The sequence below is a fragment of the Siphateles boraxobius genome, unplaced genomic scaffold, assembly GCF_051911475.1.
Source record: "Siphateles boraxobius isolate OS27281-9 unplaced genomic scaffold, OSU_SipBor_1 8, whole genome shotgun sequence".
NCBI lineage: Eukaryota > Metazoa > Chordata > Actinopteri > Cypriniformes > Leuciscidae > Siphateles > Siphateles boraxobius.
In genome coordinates, this window is record NW_027509208.1 from 2425391 (window position 1) to 2448464 (window position 23074).

At 41.1% G+C, this 23074-nt stretch overlaps 1 protein-coding gene across 1 annotated transcript in view; it reads right to left on the reverse strand.

Annotated features, from left to right (window-relative positions):
* Positions 1 to 3961: 3961 nt before the first annotated feature.
* The window catches only part of cnih3 (cornichon family AMPA receptor auxiliary protein 3), a 43788-nt gene continuing 24675 nt past the window's right edge, over positions 3962 to 23074 (reverse strand). Inside the window, exons 4-6 of the mRNA XM_077220201.1 lie at positions 10873 to 10985; positions 9635 to 9778; positions 3962 to 5312 (exon numbers count right to left, since the gene is read on the reverse strand). Coding sequence (XP_077076316.1) covers positions 5285 to 5312; positions 9635 to 9778; positions 10873 to 10985 — 285 coding nt within the window. The 3' untranslated portion in view covers positions 3962 to 5284. The remainder of the gene's footprint in view (positions 5313 to 9634; positions 9779 to 10872; positions 10986 to 23074) is intronic.

A 23074-nucleotide genomic window follows, 5' to 3' on the forward strand; every position in this document is an offset into this window, starting at 1 on the left:
ACTCCAGTCTTCAGTGATCCTTCAGAAATCATTCTATTTGGTGCTCAAGAAACATTTATTGTTATTATTATCAATGTTGAAAACAGTTGTGCAGCTTAATATTTTTGTAGAAACTGTGATACATTTTTTTTCAGGATTCTTTGATAAATAGAAAGTTTATATTTAAAATAGAAATAATTTGTATATATAGACTATTCTAGGCCATATTTTGCTTTCACATGCTTGTTTATAGCATGACAGAAGGCACAAAAATCTTTTATAATCCATGCACAGGTGTGAGCGGCAGCATTCCAAGAGTATGGCAACCAAGAGATCAGACTGGCAGATTCATTGAAGGGCACAACCAAAACACAGCCCACACACATCTTGCCGTCCTTTAGTGAAAATTTAATCCATCAGAACAAAGCTGTTACAGTAAATTCAATACACATCTCCAGTTCAGCATGAATTAAAGGAAGCATGCTGTTTCCTACAGTAAAGGACGTCGGTACAGTCTGCTTAAGGGGTTTCCTCTAAATCGCCCTCTCACATGCTGTGCAGGTATGAGCGATATGACCGAGGCAATCAAAGGACGAGGCTGAAGGTTAAGACAGAGTAAAGAGGCAGCACGAATTGACCATAATTAACAGACTCATGGAGAATCCGGCATTAGCACTGTCCACCACCAGATTCACTGACGCATATCCACTCACAAGCCAGAGCCAAGAGCCCAAGATTAATGTAAACAGCCACTCTTGTTATAGGGGAGTGCGTCTGTTAACACTGCTAATTGTTATTAATAGCTGAGAAAGCTGAGGATTGTGTTGAGATTGAAATCGAAGGCCTCATGAGAACATTTTATCATTTTACTTCTCATGCCAGATGAATTTTTCCCTAAACCTCTCATTTATCAGGACACACATGTCATTAGAAGGTCCAGACGGAATCTTTGGGGTGTTTTCTTTTCAGAGCCGATTTTAGTGAAAGTGGAATTTTTTGGAATACATTTAAACAATCTCATAAATGGAGAAGAGAGTTCTAGAAATCACCAAAATCTGTGGAGCTGCATGCGGGCTGTTGCTATAAAAGTATTATTACTTTTATACGCTACTCACAGGCTTATTTCTGTGGATATAGTTATTTGTTTTTATGACTGAATCTTGGTTCTCTGACCTGTCTGCTATTATAATATGCACATCCTCATTAGTTAAAAGTTCTTAGTTTTTTGCTTTCGGTCAATGAATCACCTCATGAACTCACATGCATTTAATAAACTCAGATGGCTGACTCTTTCTCAACCCACTGGAATTACCCATGACTGGATCAACCTCATTCACCCTTGAATAATTTATATTGTATATCATGTAGCCAAATCAGAGCCAAAAACCACCTGCAAACAATGTATATAATTTTACTGCAATAAATGAGCTATATATATTCATATATTGCATAAAGTCTATATATATCTTTACCAAACTATCCAGCCAAAGGACATTTACACAAAGGGCAGATTGTTTGTCAGAGAGAGTTTTGTGGTTCTGTCAGATTTTCAGATATAAAGAAGGAAGTTCCATTGTATTGTGCCAAATGGGTTAGATTGTAGAGACCTAAGGTTTGGCATATTTTTTTGCTGATGGGAGGAAATACATGTTCTGTGCAAACAATAGAGAGGCCAATGCTTTCTACCTGATGGTGTTGTTATCGCCTCTCTACATCCCCACTGGTGTGTTTTGAAATGGATTTTAGGTTCAGACACTAGAGAGCCGGGGAATCATCGTAGAGGACAACATCCTCTGATGTCTGCTCAAAACTCTCAGCATCATTTTTAGTTTACCCAGTGGACCAAATTATGCATCATATACAGGCATTGGTGTTGTTATCTAACTAAAAAGGATCAGAGTTTTCTCTCTTTTGCAAGGATCAGCTTTTATTTTCTTGCCTCTCAAATGGTGCTCATTTGCCTTTAAGAACTCCAAGCTATGATTCACAGACGGCCGTAGTTGAAGGTTTTTGACAGTCAGCAATGTTAGTTGATATGACAAGATAGCCAATAATAAGGCAAGAAAAAAAACATTTTTATAGTACACTTAAAAAAAGAAAAAGTTTCACTTAAAACAAAAAAGTGTTTCAATGCCAGTTGACAGCAGAATCTTTTTAAATAAAAAAACAACAAAAAAACAACAACAACAACAAATCTGTGTATAGTTTTGGAGAAAAGTAAATACTGCATAACTTGCATTTTAGTCAAAATATTACCAGTTAATGTCTTCTACTTTTGCTGCCACCAACGAAAAAAAAGTTGTTTAGTTTCTGAATGAATCAACTAATTTTGAATGAATCAGTTAAATGAATGATAAAATGACTCACTTGAATGACTCAAGAAGACTGAGGCATCCAAAATCTAACACTCTCTTGAGAAAGTTTAAGAAGAAATTGCTTCGCAACCCCTAAAAAAGTATGTTCTGTATAGTATGAATTTTTGTAGTATGAACGCAATCTGGATGAACATCCACCAATTTGCTTCAGGACAGTGACAATATAAAAGCCTAATATTTTTCTTACACATGATAGGCTAAATGAGTTTTATAGAAAAAAAAATATATATAGTTGGTCCTAATCTTAGAATAGAAAAACGAAAAAGCTTGTTTGCTGAAGCTAAGGTGCCACAAAGAAATGTAGCTTGGAAATATGATAAAAGAACAGAAACCAGATTATGATGGTTTACAGATGTTATTACTTGCTATTGTTATCTAGAACAACAGATAACAAGATTTACTGGATCCTTTATTTGGCTTTTTAAGGATTATTTGGTACCTAAGAGGATGTATTAGTAAGTCAAGAACAAAATCTTTGTGAACAGCTGCCAAATGAAAAAAAAAATTCTTCTCTTGGGTAAGTATTAGATTTAATGATCTGTTGCCAGAGCACTGGCTAGATGTGCCAGGAATCGCAGACTGTACAAAGTTTTGAAAAATGCGAACATAAGCCAGACTGCACAGATATGTGTGCGTTTGTTTGTGTGGCCAGGAAGCAAGGTGAAAAAGCCATCCAATCCTAGAAAGACAAGGCAAGTAAAATCCATGCTCAGCTGGCCTCATGGGTAATCCGTGCTGACAGGTTGGGCATCTAAGAAACCCGGCAAGCTGACAGGTTGCCCATCCAGCACTGTGTGGGGGACAACCACACTTGTCAAAGCACATAATGTGCAAAGCTCTTCGCTTGAGGGCAAGGATATTTTCTGAGAGTGGAACACATGGAACTCTTAAGAGCAAGATAAGGTGTTATTTGATGAGGACGATTATTATTTATCAACCCTAAAATACTCTTTCATTGTAGTTTATTGAGTTATGCATCCCAGATTTTCATGTCCCTTAAGTCCCTTTGAGGCCAGAGCCAAAATGCATCACTTATCTTGTGCCGCAGCATACTAACCAGGGTCAGATATGGGTGTCGAAATGGTGGCAGAAAGCTCTGCGAGTGCCAGCACCTGCAGACATCTGATGACGTTCATTTCACGGCTATAAGTGGCAAAGTGTTAGATTGTTGGCAAATGGAGCTGCATCCTTTACAAAGTGTAATTACGGAGCATGTGGCAGTGATTTGGACGGATAGCAGGTGGAGCAGGAGGACAGCCTGTCACCGATCTGTCAGCCAGTCACTGCCACACAGGGCTTGGCGCCAGAAAACGCATATAATAGTAGACTCATGAGCGGGAGGCAACGTTCCCTGAAGAGGAGACATCTGAGAGATGGGGGCACGCGTCAGACCGAGGTGGATGTTTTTCAGAGTCACTCCAGGGTGAGAATTCCAATGCTTTGTGGGTAATTGAGTGAAATAACCACATATGGATCATGTACCGCATGACTAATGAAATTAATACGATTGTGGAGTGAAAAAAAAACAATGCCTCCAAGTCCAACTCTCTTAGTGCTATTAAAGCATACGAGTGCTGCATGCATGCATAAATAAGGATCTATCACAGTTTTAAAATAGTCTGTTTTTATTTCATATACAAATTTCTTAAATGATATTTGGATGGGTGAACACGTCCACAGTAAGGATATAGAAAATGTTTGGTCATCATATGTGTAACAACATAAGGCATACAAAAGCAGGCTACATGACAGCAGCAGAGTATAGTTCTGCTAGCGACTGGTATTATTGTCCCCTACATAACAATGAAAATGATGTAGTATATCTACTGCTATTTTCAGTACTCTGCATTAAATATGGTGCTCAACCAAAGCATCAAGTAGTCTTGAGGGGTTTATGCTCATATGCATCATGTGGTTACTTCGGACAGTTAGCCTGACTGATCCAACAACATTGTCAGTTTAAAATCTGTAGAATCTATAGAAAGAAGAAGTCAGAAACACTTATGAACTCTAAAGAAAGAAGAGATAGATAGATAGATAGATAGATAGATAGATAGATAGATAGATAGATAGATAGATTAATCCAAAATGAGAAAGTGAAATTTGTAGTTCATGAGCTGTGATTTTAATTTCTTCCCTAGAATGAAAGTCTATGATAGTTTGATACACTGTAATATATTGGAAGACTTGTACTGGGTATATAAATATGACTTGTTTTTCCACCACAACCAATAACTGTATCTATTGTGCAAACTCATAACATCTTTGTGCAAAATTGTGGAAAATTGGCTTTTGTTTTCTATAATAAAGCCTCGATATTAGCATTTTGTAAATATATAGTCCAAAAACATCTAAACCAACTGACACCAGCACATAAAAGCATTACACAAAGTTCTCTATGTACACAAGTAATGCAACAGATACATATTTCATATTAAAAACGCTTATGTTAGGAGTGCACAAGTACACACAAAATATATCACAAAAGCTTCTCACACATGTAATCAAACTCAGTGGCCTAGTGTGTGACTGGTAAAAATGAAACATTCGCTGATCAAGTTAGCCATCGTTTCCTTTCGTTTGTTTGAATCCAACATTAATTTTAAGCTACATATAGTGAGTGTAAAGGTTGGCAGGTTTTGCTTCTCAAAGTGGTAAAGGACATGTTGTGCTATGCCTGAGACGATCTTTGCTAACGTTACTGTGAGCTTGTGAAAAGCGCGTCACACCAGGTCCATGAGACATCTTGGGCGTTAAGTCAGATCTGTAAACAACACAGGGTTCTTCTGAAGGGGTCAAGTCTTCTCTGTAGGTTCAGACACTGCAGTTTGTTGAACTTGTGTCTAGCGGTCTAGCTCTTCTTTCATTCAAATGTACTTTATAGCTTTCTCAAAACTGAACTTGACTTGACTTCAGTGTTGAGAACTCTGTTACGAGGTCACCAAGGAGTATACCATACTGGAAGACAAAACAAAAAGCCATTACTGACATTGTGTGAAAAATGTATACTAAAAATCATCATAAACTACAGAATTTGATAAAAACAGATTAGACTTTCTAATCTAATACTGTAGATAGATAGATATATGTATATATATATATATATATATATATATATATATATATATATATATATATATATATATATATATACAGACAGACAGACAGATAGATAGACAGACAGACAGACAGATATAGATAGATAGACAGATATATAGACAGACAGACAGACAGATATAGATAGATAGATAGATAGATAGTCAGATAGATAGATAGACAGACAGACAGACAGATATAGATAGATAGACAGATATATAGATAGACAGACAGACAGATATAGATAGATAGACAGATATATAGATAGACAGAGACAGAGATAGATAGACAGACAGACAGATATAGACAGATAGACAGATATATAGATAGACAGAGACAGATATAGATAGATAGACAGACAGACAGATATAGATAGATAGACAGATATATAGATAGACAGAGACAGAGATAGATAGACAGACAGATATAGATAGATAGACAGATATAGATAGATAGACAGACAGACAGATATAGATAGATAGACAGACAGACAGATATATAGATAGACAGAGACAGATATATAGACAGACAGATAGATAGATAGACAGACAGACAGATATAGATAGATAGACAGAGACAGATATAGATAGACAGACAGACAGATATAGATAGATAGACAGAGACAGATATAGATAGATAGACAGAGACAGGTAGATAGATAGATAGACAGACAGATATAGATAGATAGATAGACAGATATATAGATAGACAGAGACAGATATAGATAGATAGATAGACAGATATATAGATAGACAGAGACAGATATAGATAGACAGACAGAGACAGATATAGATAGATAGATAGATAGATAGATAGATAGATAGATAGATAGATAGATAGATAGATAGATAGATTAACTCCATTCCAAACATCACTTCCAACTTCTATGCATTTGCTGAGAAACTGGGACTTCTCCCTTTATGCACACTACTTTTCGATTCTGTGAAATGAGCTTGTGCCCATGGGTTCCATCATTCTGTCAGGGAACGGCTTTAATTAGTTCATTTCTTCCTAGCTAACAACAAACACAAAGACACAATTTGTCCCCAAATTATCCAGATGAATCCGCAGCATTCATCCTCAGCTTGTGGAAATATAAGGCGAGAGGCTTCAAAGCAGATGACGCTATGAAAAATGACAGCTTCACCAGCTTGAGGATCACTCCGGGCAGGTCATGATATGGATTGTATTTATTTAGAATGCACTGCCATATGTTGATGTATGTTGAATTTCTGTGCTGACTTCACACTAGGGGCCATTGATGTCATGCCAGAATGCTGTCCACAGGCATTAATACATAATAAGGGGTTGCCCTGATAAAAACTGCATAAGCAGTTCTTGGCTCGCTGTGTCTTATTATCTTCAATGTGTGGGGGTTGGAAAAGTAGTGGCATGGGTTCCTTTTATATTCCTAATCTTTTTTTTTTTTTTTTTAAGAAAGTAGATATATTTATGCCCTTTGAAATTATATCACTGCTGCTTATGCAGAATATGTTTAACCTAATCAGAAAAAGTTTTTTTGAAGGTTGAGTGTCATGATTATATTCAGTGCACACAGCTCAAGGCTGGTCTCAAACATAAGATGTTTTAAATTGAGAGCTGCTGTATTATTGAAGACTGTGTCTTATTTGCGTCCTGAGAACATCTTTTTAGTGTTAGTGTTGAAAGTGGAAGATCAATGAAAAATGTATTTCAGCTATGAGCAGATATGATCCTGATGGAGCCTGAGGCGAACAATGTTCCTCATGCCGTTGCAATCTTTGTGGAGCTTAAACATATGAGAACTAGTGTGACGTTTGCCCAAATCTTTCTCTTTCTGTCAGGGTTCTGCCCTGACAGTCTTGTCAGTCTTGCCTCTGTTCAATGTTTCTCTGTTTGTCTTGTGCCTGAGCACATGGGGTTTTCTTTGTTTGTGTTGGCCATTTGCTCCTCTTGTTTCCCTTTACCACGGCCCCTTGTTTAGTCCTTGTCTGCTCCTTGTTTCACTAATTGTGCTCACCGGATCCTCATGTTCTCTGGTCCCTTTATATTGTACTCCTTTCCCTCATGTCTCTGCTGGTTCGTTGCATGTGTATGTAGTAGATGACATATTTTTTGCTTGTCTACTGTTCTTTTAGACCATGTTTCCTGCCAGTTCTATTTGAATTTTATTCTTTTGAATTTGCTTTAGTCTAGTTCCAGTCTTTTGCTCTAGGTTTCTCACGCCTTAATTTTTGGTTTCTATTTTTGATTTGGCCTTTCTCTGTTTGTAAATTCAGTTAATTATTCCTAGTATTTCTTGTTGGTTCTAATTTTTATTATTTTCTATTTTCCATTACATTAGTTTATTTATTTTCTTTAGTCGCTGTGCTGAGTCAGTTTTTATTCCAGTTTTGTTTTTTCTTGTTGTTTAGTTGTGTCTGTTCCTGTCCTCCATCCTGGCTGCTGCTTTCAAGACCAGCCAGTGTGACTGATACAGCTTTGGTTGCTGCTCAAATTTTCAGCCTCTCCTCAAACTATGCCTGATCTCCAGTCATTTGTCTTGTGCTTCTCCATCTCCTCGATTCTTCTCCAGCATATCCCTGCCTGGGTCAGATCTCATCTGTCTTCCCTTTCACCTGTTGACTGCCCTTTCCTACTGTTTGGATCATCCTCACTTTTAACCATCCCTATTGTGTCTTGTCAATAAAATGCCATCCCTTGGTCATTCTGCATCTGGGTCGCCTTTCTCCAAAAGACTGCTGTGACAAAACCTGACACTTTATCATCATTCAAAGTGGAACTCTCCTTTCTTGAGTCATTAGGTTTGAATGGTGTTTAGAAAAAAAACTACTATTGTAATTGGTTGGGTGATGGCCTGGTGCGCTGATAATGGATTTGCGATTGATTTGTAATATTGATTCATAAGAGGGAGCACAACATTGTGCATATTACAAAGGGTTAGATTACAAATTAAGTTTGAAGTTCAAGCCACAGGGGTTAAACTATAGGCAGGGCAGACAAATAGACAGTATCCATCAAATCAGACATTATATGAGAATTCATAAGATAGTTTTGTTTCTTTTAAGTCGATGTGCAGACCAACTTGTACTGATTGTTCCAGGTTAAGCATAATGTTGATTACCACAGAAATAATCAAAACTAGTCCACATTAAAGTAAAAAATGTGATGCTCATATTTTTAAGCACTATACAAGTCTTTCAAAAAAACCTGTGTATAATTTGAGAGTAACATTGTGCAAATCACCATTTTTGAGAGACTACTTTTTAGTTATAATTGCCACAAAGATAGAATCACTTACCAACCTTGTCTGTAAACAGAAATTATAACATTAGTGTCATGCTGCTAACAACCGATTTTACTTCCATTCCTTACATCTTCCAAGAATTAGAAATTATTTTCTGTGGTAATTATGCAACAAAGGCTGTTGATTTAGTTTAACTTGTGCTGAACATTGGGTTACACTTTATTTTAACAGCATGTACTTATTACAGGGTTAGGATTTGGCAAGGGGTTTGGTTTAGGGTTAGTTGGATGTAATTATGCAAAATGTATTGTTGCTACTACAGTAAGTGCATTTAACATATGTAACAAGGACACTGCAAAATAAAGACATTCCTTTAAAAAAGTAGCAATAAAAAGCCAGCAGTTAGAGGAAGGGTTGAGATTCACAAGATGGCATGACTGTTGTGAAGACAAGCATCAACTCACTACCATCACTTCTAAAAGAGTGAGTGCGTACCAATAGACGGTGGAGAAAAAAGGGGGGAAAACTGCTGTATTTGGACTAGAATTTAAATTCTAGAAGCAAATAGCGTTAAATAATGCACAATGTGGCTGAAACACAACAACTGCCTTTGATCTGACAAAAGGTCATAAGGCCTGTTCGCCCGAAGGGTGAACCTTTATAGAATATGTGCGTTTTTATATGTATTTTTAACATTTAATGTGACGTGATATAGTGTGGATGAAAAAAGAATCAGGAATTCTACCCAAAGGCATGTTGCTGGCGTCCTTGTCAGTTCAAATGCTTGTATATGTAAGTATACATATCTGCTATTCTTTAGGCTTGAGATAGCTTATACTATAGCAAAGGCACACAATAAACGCATATTTAACTGTAAAATATAAAAATCAGTGAAGATGTTGCACAGAATTAGCAGATGATAAAGTTTGGTTGAGATAACTTCTGGATATCTACTCACCAATAGAGATAGTAGAAGAAAGAGAGGACGAAGAAGGACATCTTGCACCATGCTTCTTTTTGGCAGAATTTGAGCGTGTCTCCATTCATGACAGACGCTGGATCATAGAGAAGCTCCTTAGTGTCTGTGGGGCTGTGGAAGTACCTGCCGAAAATGGGAAAAAACACGAGGCGGGTAGTGCGTCTTGAAACATTATGTGCACCTTTGTTTTGTTTTTCGGTTTTTATTTTTAATTTATTTTTCATCTAATGCAAAGTTTGGCTTGTCTAAGCCTCTTAATTGTATGCATTTCTGTCAATCTAGGCAGTTCTTGGAGATGGATTACTTAAATATAGTCTTTAATTGTAAGACAAGGAAAAACGCCTCCCCTAGTGTAATAATTCTATTAGGAAGATCAATAACAAGGAGTGGAGGCTTTTAGTGCATTAGGAAGAAAGACGAGCAAGAATTGGAGCAAAACACAGGGAAGAAGAGACTGACAGTGCACTGGAAAGCAGCATAATTGATAGTGAATTCAACCAGCTATTCAAATGTAACTTCATAACAATAATCAAAATTCACCATTACCATTGTACTGACTAAGTTTGATGTTTCACCATTCATCATTCTGCAAAATAATAATACTAAAAAAACAATGATTTCTCATATTCTGAGGACGGTGGCAGTAATTGACAACACCTCTGAACATTCAGTAAAAAAAAAACCTGAAGAAAGATTTAGAGCTCCCAAGAGACTGAAACTCATTTCATCCAAGTTATGAATTCCTCAGTTGTTTCACTGTGTGATGAAACATTCAGTTTGCTATTATTCATCCAAAAAACTAAAAGGCTAATGCGCAGTGACAAGATTAGGAACACACTGAACATTTAGTGGCAAGGAGCTTTAATGTAGGATAATTAAGAATGGAATTGATCTGATATATGGATAATTCCAATACTGATGCTGTATCAAGAGGATCAATCCTCACATAAAAATATAGATAAAAAAAAACTATTCTTCATAAGTCTTAGAAAAGTCTTAGGATAAGAACCCCTCCATATTTAGCTCATCACTCATTCAGTCATATAGAGCTGTTACTAATGACTTTTTAATTTTAAATGGCTATAATATCAGAAGGATTGGTATCTCAGGGACAGGTGGGATTTCTCAGGACACCTATTTCAGTGATATCGACAGGTAGCAGATCCATTATAGTCCTCACAGGTTTAAGCGGAGTAAAGGCTGGTTCAAGTGCTCACCTCCATGTGTTGTAGAAGAGCAGAGGGATATTCAGGCCTACGGTAAGCCACTCCTGAGCACACAGGAACATGATACAGAAGAGTCCATGGATAGAGTACTCTGGAAGCACCAACTAGAGAGAACACAGATAAGTAACTCAGTTCTTTTCTTGGGTAAAACAGGGTGGAAGACAGTGCTCTGATTCATGCAGGTAGACCTATGGATTTGAAGTCTTTGATTGATTCTTAAAGGAATAGTTCACCCAAAAATAATAAAAAAAATATGTCATTATACTCTCACCCTCATGTCATTCCAAACTATATTACTTGTGACTAGGATATTAAGCAATGATTAAATGATGACAAAATTGTAATTTTGGATGAACTATCCCTTTAAGAAAGGAAATTACTGTTTTATATTCACATACTGTATGTTGCTCTGAAGAGATTGGAGAGATCAGTGAAAAATTGCATTTCTCTTATATAAGAAAGAAGGATACAACTGTAATGTTTTCATGGAAATTCTAAGGCAGAGAACTTGATGAAATTTATAAAAATCTAAGGTGATAACTGGAGTTAACATTGTGAATTTGAGGACATGGTTTCTAGGTTATGTTTCTAGGTAAACTGTTGATTAGAACACCTCCAACTGAGGAAGAACAGGACAATTTTAGGCGACACTGTGGCAGTTTGCTGTAAATGGACAAGAAAGGGAACTCTTAGGGCAGATACTTTGGACAGTACTTGAGGTTGCTACCAAGCATAATACCCAAACTACAGTACTTCAGCTGTGTTGCCCAATTACAGTGGGATTTCCATAGATTTCCATATATATATATATATTAGTGCTGTCAAACGATTAAAATATTTAATCGCGATTAATCGCATTAATGCCATAGTTAACTCGCGATTAATCGCACATTTTTATCTATTCTAAATGTCCCTTGATTTCTATTTGTCTCATTATTTTTTCTAATTTTAATGCTCTTATCAACATGGAAAAGTGGATCAGCAGTAAGTTTGTTCTTAGCTGTGGTATCCATGTGTTTCTGTCAGAAGTCATCCATTGTAGAGCTTAGATCGGGCCCAAAAAATCAAGCCCGACCCGAGCCCGTGCGCATTGTGTCCGAGCCCGGCCCGGCCCGACACATAAACTGTAATTATGAGCCCGAGCCCGATTTAAACCCGTCCATTTTTTTAATATGTGGGTGTTCTCAACTACTTTCTATGTTACTTTCTCCCGCCCGCAACATTTTTGTCCCGCTCCCGCCCGCAAATAGACTCTTTTTTTTGTAGGCTACCTCCAAATACTTTCGCCTACGTGTCGCCACCATACACATCAGCATAAATGCTCCTGATAAATTATTTGTTATTAAAGCATTAACACACAAACCACTGTTATAACATAAAAGCAAGCAGGCTACTGAGTGCATGGTTTGGCATGACTGAATGCGAGCAAAGTGCGCTCCCTTTATAATTCCTAAAAAGCTGACATAAGTTCATCGCAATCTCACACATCTGTTATTATCAATGAAGCTGACTGCACAATGCATCTTCCATAATATATACACTTTGTTTGTTATAATTTGAGGATTTGCCAGCATACAGAATTCAGCACTGAACAAAAAGTCTGCTTTGAGCGGTGAGGGGAGTCTATTTTAAATGCTTCTGATTGGCCATTGCGTTCAAGAAATCAACACATATGTCTGTGATTGGCTACATCCCTCAACGCTGCAAACATGTTATAAAAAGAAACTCTGGCCTGTAAATCGTTTCTATTTTGTTTTAGTTGTTCTTGTTGCTTTTCTGCAACATATGAATAAAAATGTATTAGTTTTTATGTTTTATTCATAGATATTTCTAGTTTGCGGGAGTCCCGCGAATCGTTTTATGCTCTCGGCCATCAAATCTAGTCCCGCGCCGCACTCTATTGCGTTGAGCGTGCACGTCTCTAGATCGGCGTCTCGCGCTCGCTCCATCCACTCAAAACGTAACGTTAGCCTACTACTCTTTGGCCGGCGCGCAAGCCCAAACAAGTACGTGCGGCGTGCCTGTTGTTTTGTTTCCGGTCTAGCTATCCGGTGTGATGTTGTAGTTTTTCTAACGTTACTAGTTGTTGCAACAGAATGTGAAAAAAATACAAGTTTGCTAGGGCAAAAAGAGCGTTAATCTCGCGATAAAAAAATTGACGCCGTTAAAATGTGTTTGCGTTAACGCCGTTAATAACGCGTTTAACGCACAGCACTAATATATATATATATATTAGGAATATATATAGGACTTAAGGCCTAAAAGACTTAGCCATTAACAGTTTATACCTGACACAGACTGAGGGCTGGCTTCAGTGAATCATTTATCACTTAAGACACAACATCCTGAGGCACAAACCTTTCCTTTTAGAGTCCACAGCAGGCTAAAGAAAACTTGGTTCAGGCCAACATTTATGTAAGAGGGCTCATTAAAGTTTGACCTGTCCCAGCTATTTAACCTTATTGCCGCAAAAACAAAAAGCCCAAAATATTCCATCATTACAACAAAAATACCCTGGATATAAAAAGAAAAGGATAAATGCTTCAGAGAAAATGTCTTGTCCTGTGTAATTCCCTTCTGCATGCCACATTCTCATCTTCACAACAAGATAAATATTAAAGTCGTCACCTTTCTTTATATATCTCTTTATACAATACCGATTGTTTTAAAGCAGCTTTACAGGGATAAACAGGAAAATAATGATTCAGTGATGCAAACAGAATTCAATTCTTCTGTAAAGCAGATCTAAAAAGACAATAAACAGTCATTATTCAGTTGGTAAATCTGGTAAGTCATTATTCCGTTCGGTTTAATAACTGTGTAAAGTTCATAAATTATGGAATGTTCAATTCATCTATAAAACAGCTCTGGAGAAAACAGTGATGTCATTATCTAGGTCAGTGTGGTTCTCATCCAATAATGTTAGTGCAGTCCGATCAATAATATTGCTGAATATTAAGTGTCCCCAACTAAGCAAACCAAAAGGTGACAATGGCAAGGAACCCAAACTCCATCAGGTGACAGAACTGGAGAAAAAAAAAAAAAAATAATACTTGGGAGAAGCCAGGCTCAGACGGGGGCCAGTTCCCTTTCAGTCGATAACGTCGGACGTAGTCGACGCGACTGAAATGGGGATCTCGCTAGAGAGCCTGTCTTCTTCGAGTACTATTGAACGAGCCAATGTAATTGGCGTGCGTGATTCGCATCACACACTCCGCCCCTGCGGCGCGGGTATAAATACGGAAGTGGATGCACGCACTAGTTGCCTTTCGCTTCGGAGCCGATCGTTTGATGTCTCTGAGAGTGCTGTTGTCTACAACGAGCGAGTGTGTCGGTGTTCTTCAGGAAGACTCTCCCAGTGCTGGTGTTCTACAGCGCGAGTGCAGCGGTGATCGCGAGCTTTGAGCTCTCAACTGCTGTTTTAACAGCAACAAATTTCTAAATGTTTGTGTGTGTTGATGGCTGGTTAGAGGGCGGAAAAGTGAGTGTTTCACTGTTTCAGTTCTCTGTTCAGTGTTGCCGCGGTCATTCCCCTGTGTGCTCCGGCACTGGTGACGGTCCTATTTTCTGAAAGAGCAACACGGGTGCGTTTGCGTCTTTTTCAAGATGTCATTCCGCCTGTGCGTTTCTGGGTGCGGTCGTTCCCTGTCTCTCTCTGATGGTCACAACTGTTGTGTCACGTGTTTGGCTTACAGCACGCTGAGACAGCTTTTGTGGACAGCTCATGTTTTCTCTGTGGGAACATGACTGTCGCAGTGTTGAGGGCGAGACTCGCCTTCGTTCGCGGAGAGCGAGTCCCCATTACCATGCCCCACCCTCGGGTGCTGTGTGGGATGGGTGACCGGAGGATAGTGTTGGATGTCCCGCCCGGTAACCATTCCCTGTGGGCTCCTCACTCCTCCCTTCCACTGCAACCACTGGAGCCTCCTGTGTTGTCTGCTGGTCCATCTGTAATGGGTGGGCCAGCGGTTTCACTCGGGGCTCCCCTGGAGGACAGGACGCTGATTGCAGCATCGGAGGGTGAGCTGACTTCTGGAGATGATGACTCGGCTGCATTGTCTCCCTCCGGGAGTTCAATGTTGCCCGAGCCGGATCCAGAATTATCAGCTATGCTGAAACGGGCCGCCGAGGCTGCCGGGCTCGAGTGGAACCTCCACCGTGTCCCGTTCAGTCTCGGTTGGAATCTGGAGTTTGGTATCTTGGGGCGGGCCGCGCTGGTTCTCAGCTCGCCGCCCCAGTGCCTTTCTTTCCCGAAATGCATGGAGAGCTTGTCAGGTGGTGAACAGCATCTTTCTCTGCCAGAAACTGCCTGACTAGCTTTTCCCCCTCATTACCCTTGATGGAGGAACGGTGAAGGGTTGCGAGGTGTGCCTCCATTGGAGCGGTCTGTCGACACAGGTGCACCTGTGTCCGGCGGCCGCTGCCTTTTGGGGGGATCCTCGTCTCCCCCCTAAGGCCTGTGAGTTTCGTCTGTTCCGACGGGCAGAACTTACAAAGCCTGTGGGCAAGCCCCTTCCTCTTGCGTGACATGGCGTTGCTGCAGGCTAGGGCACCCATGGCATGCACGAGGGTAATCCAGACCGTGCGCTCATAGGTGAGCACCGCACTGCATCCGACCTCACCCTCCGGGGTACGGGTGTCGTAGCATGCGTGATCGGTCTGGCGATGTCCACCTTGGTGGTCCAGTAGCGCCTTCGTTGGCTCAGCCTGGTTGGTATGGCGGATGCGGACAAGGTTCGGTTCCTGGTCTCCCCAATTTCCCAGGTTGGGCTGGTCGGCGACACGGTGGAGAACTGCATCAAACAGTTCTCTGCCGCTCAAGCGCAGACGGAGGTCATCCGGCACATCCTGCCCCGGTGGCCAGCTGCTGCCTCCACCCGCCGCCGGTGGCAGCTCCTCCGCCTGCTCGTCGCCGTGGGCGTTCTCCGGCCGCCGCTCCTGCTGGCCCTCCGCAGCAGCCTCCACCCAGGCCTCAGCATGGAGCCGGCCGCAGTAGAGACGCCCAGCCCGCTCCAGGCGCTGCCAAGCCAGGTGGCAAGCGACAGCGAAAGCATTCCGGAGCGGGCCGCCCAGGAATGGATGAGATGCTCTTGGAGTGGCACGATCACTCCCTCCCCCCGGGTGAGGGCCGGGTGGAGCCTTTGTTTGTGTGTGTGTCTGTTCCGCCGCTGGCTCCCTAAAAAAAAAAAAAAAAAAGCGGAGCAAGCGGTACCCACACTTCAAAGAGAGAGCAATTTCATCTGTTCCTGGGTCCCAAGAGGGCCAGTCTGGCGGGTGTGACCCTGTATAGCCTTACACCCCTCAGCTCCCCCTTGGTCGCCAGCAGGCAGCTTGGTGCGTTCGAGGACCCGGTCATCCGCCTTCTCACGCGCCCTCTGCCGCTTGTGGAGACAGGTAAGTGTTGCACAGCACACTAACACCACTCTCTCTACTTTGCTGCCCCACCTCAGGCTCGGCTACCCCGCTCAAGTCAGTGATAGTCATCACATTAGGTGTTGAGCAGACGTGCTCCTGAAAATTCAGTGATATTCATCACACCGAGTGTTGAGCAGTGCTCCTGACTTGTGCGTGCTTATCTTATCCTGCTGGCGAAGGATTTGATATAGCCGCTCCTCCAGCCGGTACGAAGGCCAGTTGTAAACTCGTTCTTCGTGCTACTAGGGGGTGGGTCGTGACCATCTTGGCCCAAGATTGGTCTGCAGCTTTGACCTGAAAGACAGGTGCTTCAGATCTCTACCTCCCGCACCGCAGGCCATCCTGTGTGTTGCGTCTAAGGGTGGAGTATCAGTACAGTGTCCTTCCCCTCGAGTGCTCCAGAGCCCGTTGGGTCTTCAGGTCAACTGGAAGAGAGTAATCTCGCCCACGGGCTGAGTATCTCTTTTCTAGTTTTGGAGAGGTACTCGGTCCAACATGTCTCTCCAATGAGAATGTGTTCAGCTGGTGTTGAAGTGAGAAAGGGTCCCACTGAAAGAACTTTCAGAGGCTCCTGGGGTATATGGTAGTCGCAGCCTTTGGCTTCCCCCATATGTGACCGCTTCAGCGCTAGCTTCACGATCGAGTCCCGAGGTGACCGTGGCAGAGCAGCTCACCCTGTGTGACTATAGTTCATCCCGGTCTGCTGCCAAACCCTCTTCAACAGAGGGGCCATGTACAAAGGGCGTGTTTTAACGGGGGCCTGGGCGACCCCCGACTACACGGGCATTCGTGCCTCGAGTTGTTAGACATTGCGACCGTTGCGCAAGCTTCCCCTGCATGTCACAAACTCACCCGTCACCTCCTCCTTGGAGTCAGACGCTTCTGAGAGCGCCTTGTTCCACTCCTCCCGCTTACTCAATCGTGCCGCCATCGAGCCTCACGACAGTTATAGCCAGGGCAAGTGGAGACTCCATCCCCTGGGTCCGGCTGGGTCATGACCATTCCGGGGCCGCTCAGTTGCCCCCCCGGTTTTATTTTTCCGCCAGTGTTTGGGTAAACCGAGCGGACTACCCTTGGACAAACACTGGGACTCAGCGGCCCCAGGGGCCCGCAGAAATGCGTTTAACCCCAGTGAGCCTTCTAAAAGTGACTGCGACTCATGGTTGCCTTGCGCCTGCAAGTCAGTGAAATCATCACTCTTCATGTTGAGCAGAATTGCTCCTGAAACTCAGTGAAGTTCATCGCACTCAGGTGTTGAGCAGCAATGCTCCTGTAGCTCAGTGAGTCCATCACAGGTAGCTCAGTGAATTCATCACACGCAGTGCTGAGCAGAAATGCTCCTGGTGCTCAGTGAAGTTCCTCGCACTCAAGTGTTGAGCAGAAATGCTCCTGAAGCTCAGTGAGTTTATCACACTCAGGTGTTGAGCAGTAATGCTCCTGAAGCTCAGTGAACTTGTCACACTCAAGTGCTGAGCAGAAATGCTCCTGTCGTTCAGTGAAATTCTTCGCACTCAAGTGTTGAGCAGAAATGCTCCTGAAGCTCAGTGAGTTTATCACACTCAGGTGTTGAGCAGGAATGCTCCTGAAGTTCAGTGAACTTGTCACACTCAAGTGCTGAGCAGAAATGCTCCTGTCGCTCAGTGAGGTTCTTCGTACTCAAGTGTTGAGCAGAAATGCTCCTGAAGCTCGGTGAGTTTATCACACTCAGGTGTTGAGTAGGAATGCTCCTGAAGCTCAGTGAACTTGTCACACCCAAGTGCTGAGCAGAAAATGCTCCTGAAGCCCAGTGATCTTCACATGTTGTGTTGAGCAATGCTCCTGTCTTTTGCGCCCGTCACTTGCACCTACGTGCCATGTCAGGAGAGGAACAGGTCTTCATAGTTGCCCCTTATTGGCCCAACTAAAGACCTGTTCTGTCAAGAACAGGTCACTTCTAAAGACCTGTTCTGTCCAGGCCCGGCTCCAGATATGAGATGAAAGGTGGGCCAAGTGATATTCCAGGTGGGCCGGTCAGAAGGAGGAGGAGGGGGAGGGGGAGGGAGAGGGGGTATACGGGACGACTATTTAACATATTTTGGAACTATTTAGTAACTTTATATATATATATATATAGATAAACATGTTTAACGTGTTTATTTTTACATTCTCTCTTTTTGCATTTGTAATTTTTTTTGACCTCTTAACAGATCTTGTATCAATTAAGTAACTATAGATTTGATAAAAAGGAGCAGATCTTTTAAAATAACTATTTACATCAACTAAAACAAACTTGTTACTAACTAAAAATGTTAACATGTTCTTCATTTTTAATATTTTTTTGTATATATTTTGGAACTATTTAGTAACTTTATATATATATATATATATATATATATATATATATAAACATATTTAACATGTTTATTTTTACAGTCTCTCTTCTTGCAGTTGTAATATTTTTTTGACCCCTTAATAGATCTTGTATCAATTAAGTAACTATAGATTTGATTAAAAAAAAGGGCAGGTGTTTTAAAATAACTATTTACATCAACTAAAACAAACTTGTTATTACTAACTAAAAATGTTAACATGTTCTTCATTTGTAATATTTTTTTTTTGAACTATTTAGTAACTTTATATATATAAACATAGGCTATTTAACATGTTTATTTTTACATTCTTTTTTTTGCATTTGTAATATTGTTTTGACCCCTTAATAGATCTTGTATCAATTAAATAACTAGATTTGATTAAAAAAAAGGGCAGGTATTTTAAAATAACTATTTACATAAACTAAAACAAACTTGTGACAAACTAAAAATAGAAATTTGATCTGAAATTCAGTTTTTCTTAAGAATTATCCTCACGTCTGTTAATATAGTATAACATTACAGATTTTTGGCCATTGTTATTATTTACATTTTTATTTTTACAATCTTATGTAGGCCTATATTTAGAATCTTTTTTTTTTTTTTTTTAACCACACAACAGATCTTGTATTAGTTTAGTAACTTTAGATTTGAGGAAAACAGGGCAGGTCTTGAAAAAGGTCTACTCATATAACTATAATATTTACAGCATTAGCTTTCTACTCATTTTAGAGAATTCTGTTACAAACTCATCCATGTCCAGCTCATGTGTTATTGCTTTTTCATGAGCTAAAAGCACAAGGTTTTTTTTCCTCTCATGAAGCATTGTTCAGCATTGAGAATGAGCTCTCACATGAAGCAGTAGAGACACCCATGACCATAGCAGATACATACAATTTATGAAGACCTGCAAATGCATCTTTGTATTCCTGCAAGAGTTTGCAAACAGCAGAACATTCAGCATCAGATGGAAGTTTTTTGGACAGCATTGGTCTGGCAACAAGAATTTCATTCTGGAGTTCATTTTTTGCAACCCCTGCAAGACTACAGAGAGGCTCAAGCAACTGGATGTCAAGAAATTTGTTTGATTTTGGCATTAAACCTGAGAGGGCGTGCATCAGCTGCAAATTCTTCGTGGAAAACCTGTTTTCTATCTCTGATACAGCTGTATCTAGTATGTTCAACATCTGTCGTCTCAGAGCTGCAGTGGCACATTCAGAACCTGACTGCCCTTCTTGCCCTAAAGGTGAAAAAATGACAGAGTCACCATAGGAGGGATTCACAGTCCGTTGACGTTTTGGTGAGGGCTCAACAGTAGACATGTCAGCGCAGTACTGCTGAAATTCACTTTCATTTTCTCTGAGATTTTTCAGTGCACCAAGACATCCCTGCACAACTTCAGCTGCACTGCACAAATAAACATGGTGAGATTGTAGGATGCCATTTGCTGGTTTTAAAATGGCGAGAAGATGTATCAGAAATTTGCAAATTTTAAAAAAATGGCGTCGCTTCAGCTGAGAGAGAAGCCCAGAGGCTTCTTTTGCAAGGTCAACTGATGCATTGTCATCATTGGAAACCTTAAAAAGAATGTTAAGAATTACTTCCTCATTATCCACAACACATTTTGTGACTTCATAATGACTTGTCCAGCGGATTTCCAACAGCCTCTTGAGATACGGGCAACTGTATCTCTGAGAGACAAAATGATGCCTGAAAAAAGAGTGCAGGGAGCCTGACAAGTCAAAGAATCTTTTGGCACAAGGTTCACTTTGAATCGCATGTATGACAGTGAGGTGAAGCTGGTGATTATAGCAGTGGATGTAGGGGATATGCCTGCCCAACCTTTGTTGTAATAAAGCCTGAACACCACCTCGCACCCCGCTCATCACTGATGCTCCATCATAACACTGGCTCATTATATTATCAGCACTGTATCCTGTTTCAGACAAGTGTTGTAATATTTCAGTAGTGATGTAATCTGCATCAAGCTGCTGGAGTTCTAACAAGCCAATGAGATGTTCCTCTGGCACACCATTGCACACAAAACGAATTATAACGGACAAATTTTCCGTGTTGCACCGATCCCTTGTGCCATCACTTTTTAAACAGAATGCAGCTAAATCAGCAGTGTCATATTTCTGTTTTATTTTTTTCAGAACCATGGATGCCAAAATTTCAATCACTTCATTCTGGATGGTTTTGGAAGTGTACTTTGCATTTTGTGGGATACCTGATGTAATGTCAGCGAGGTATTTATCTTTTTCCAACGTGTATTTAAACAACTTGGCAAAAAGCCCCGCAGCTATGCAATCTTCTTCACTGTCACATGTTTCACAATCCCCGCGTAGTGGAAGCTCATTGACTGCTAAAAACTTCACAACACCTGCCATGCTTTTTATGTAATAGCGATTCTTTTCTATCTGTTGTGGGCCGAGCAAACATGCTACGGTTTCCCCCGACACTTGTCGGCGGCAAAACTCTGTCCATGAGGTCGAGGCTTGTAAATGAGCTTGACTGCACGCATGTTTTTGAAGACCGCGGTCACGTTCTAATGCTGCTTTCCAGTTTCGAAAACCTGTCGAAACGAACGTGTCATTTTCAGAGAAAGCAACACCGAACACTCGACACGGAAAACAAAAGCATGCATCGCGATCTACAGAATATTCAAGCCACGGCCGTGACTGATACCAAGCGGCCGAAAAGCATCTCTCTCCCTCCAAAAAGAGTTCGGGGGTACGATTTCAGAACCGGCTGGTAAGGATTTTCCCTGTTTAAATCATTTGGGACAGAATTGCTGCATCTTTGAGTGGGTGTATTTGTGCTTTTGACACCAACAGAAGCTGCTGATGAACTCGACTCATCCATTTCTTCGACCTCATTGCCGCAAATGGATGAGGAGGTAGCTGTGTCCTGGAGACCTGAAGTAGTTTTCTTTTGTCCTTTCGGAACAAGAAATCTGTGCATTTTATGTTTTATTAGGCTACTAGAGTGTGGTAATCAAGTTCACTAATTGTAATAGTTCTTCTAATAAAGTTCATTGGCTGTTACTGTCGTTATATTGCTTCATAATTCAGCACGTCCGTTTACCTCAAAGGTTGAGAAGTGAATGAGCTAAGTCTGTCTCGGAGGGAAAAAAAGGAGGGGGTTGGGTAGAAAATAGAAAATAACGTATCTCGAGCTGAATTGAATATCGCACCAATTTTGTGATTGGCTGTTATGTGGTGTGGGGCCAGGGTGGGCCAAGCTTCTGATTGGGTGGGCCAGGCCCACCGTGGCCCCCCCGTGGAGCCGGGCCTGGTTCTGTCACTTCTAAAGACCCCACTGTCAAGCTCCTGAAATTTGCAGACGACACCACTGTCATCGGTCTCATCCGAAACGGTGACGAGTCTGCTTACAGACTGGAGGTTGAACAGCTGGCTGCCTGGTGCAGTTATAACAACCTTGAGCTGAACACGCTCAAAACAGTGGAGATGATCGTGGACTTCAGGAGGAACAGCTCAGCACTCCTCCCACTCGCCATCATGAACAGCACTGTGGAAGCAGTGGAGTCATTCAGGTTCCTGGGCACTATCATCTCTCAGGACCTGAAGTGGGACAATCACATTGACTCCACTGTGAAAAAGGCCCAGCAGAGACTGTACTTCCTTCGCCAGCTGAGGAAGTTCAACCTGCCACAGGATCTGCTGATTCAGTTCTACTCAGCCGTCATTGAGTCTGTCTTGTGCGCTTCCATCACTGTCTGGTTTGGTTCAGCTACCAAATCAGACATCAGGAGACTACAACGGACAGTCCGGACTGCGGAGAGGATTATTGGTGCCCCCCTGCCAAACCTCCAGGACCTGTACTCTTCCAGAGTGAGGAAGAGAGCAGGTAAAATCATCACAGACTCCACTCACCCTGGACACCACCTGTTTGAACTGTTACCGTCAAGACGGAGACTCAGATCACTGGCCACAAGAACATCTCGGCACAGGAACAGTTTCTTCCCACAGGCCATTTCCCTCCTGAACAGTTAACACTCCTCCCAAGGCATATGCCTGTAAGTGCAATACTCCCACTGTTTAGTGCAATATCCCACAACTCAGGTGATACTTATATGTAGATTTATTTATTTATAATATTCAAAACACTGTAAATAGGTTCATAATCTTTAAATCTGAAAATGTCTATTCTGACTAAACCCAACTGTGATAGTTTTATTCTCATATATTTATATTTTTATTTTTTATTCTTATAATTTGTAGTATTATGTTTCATGTTGTATTTGTATATGTCCACTGGAAGCCTCAGTACCAAAACAAATTCCTTGGTGTGCAAGCACACTTGGCAATAAAGCTCTTTCTGATTCTGATTCTGATTCTGATTCAACTAGACCTGGTTCCCTTCAACAGCCTTCCTGACTTCCCCTGGAAACTCTTTCGGGGACGGGG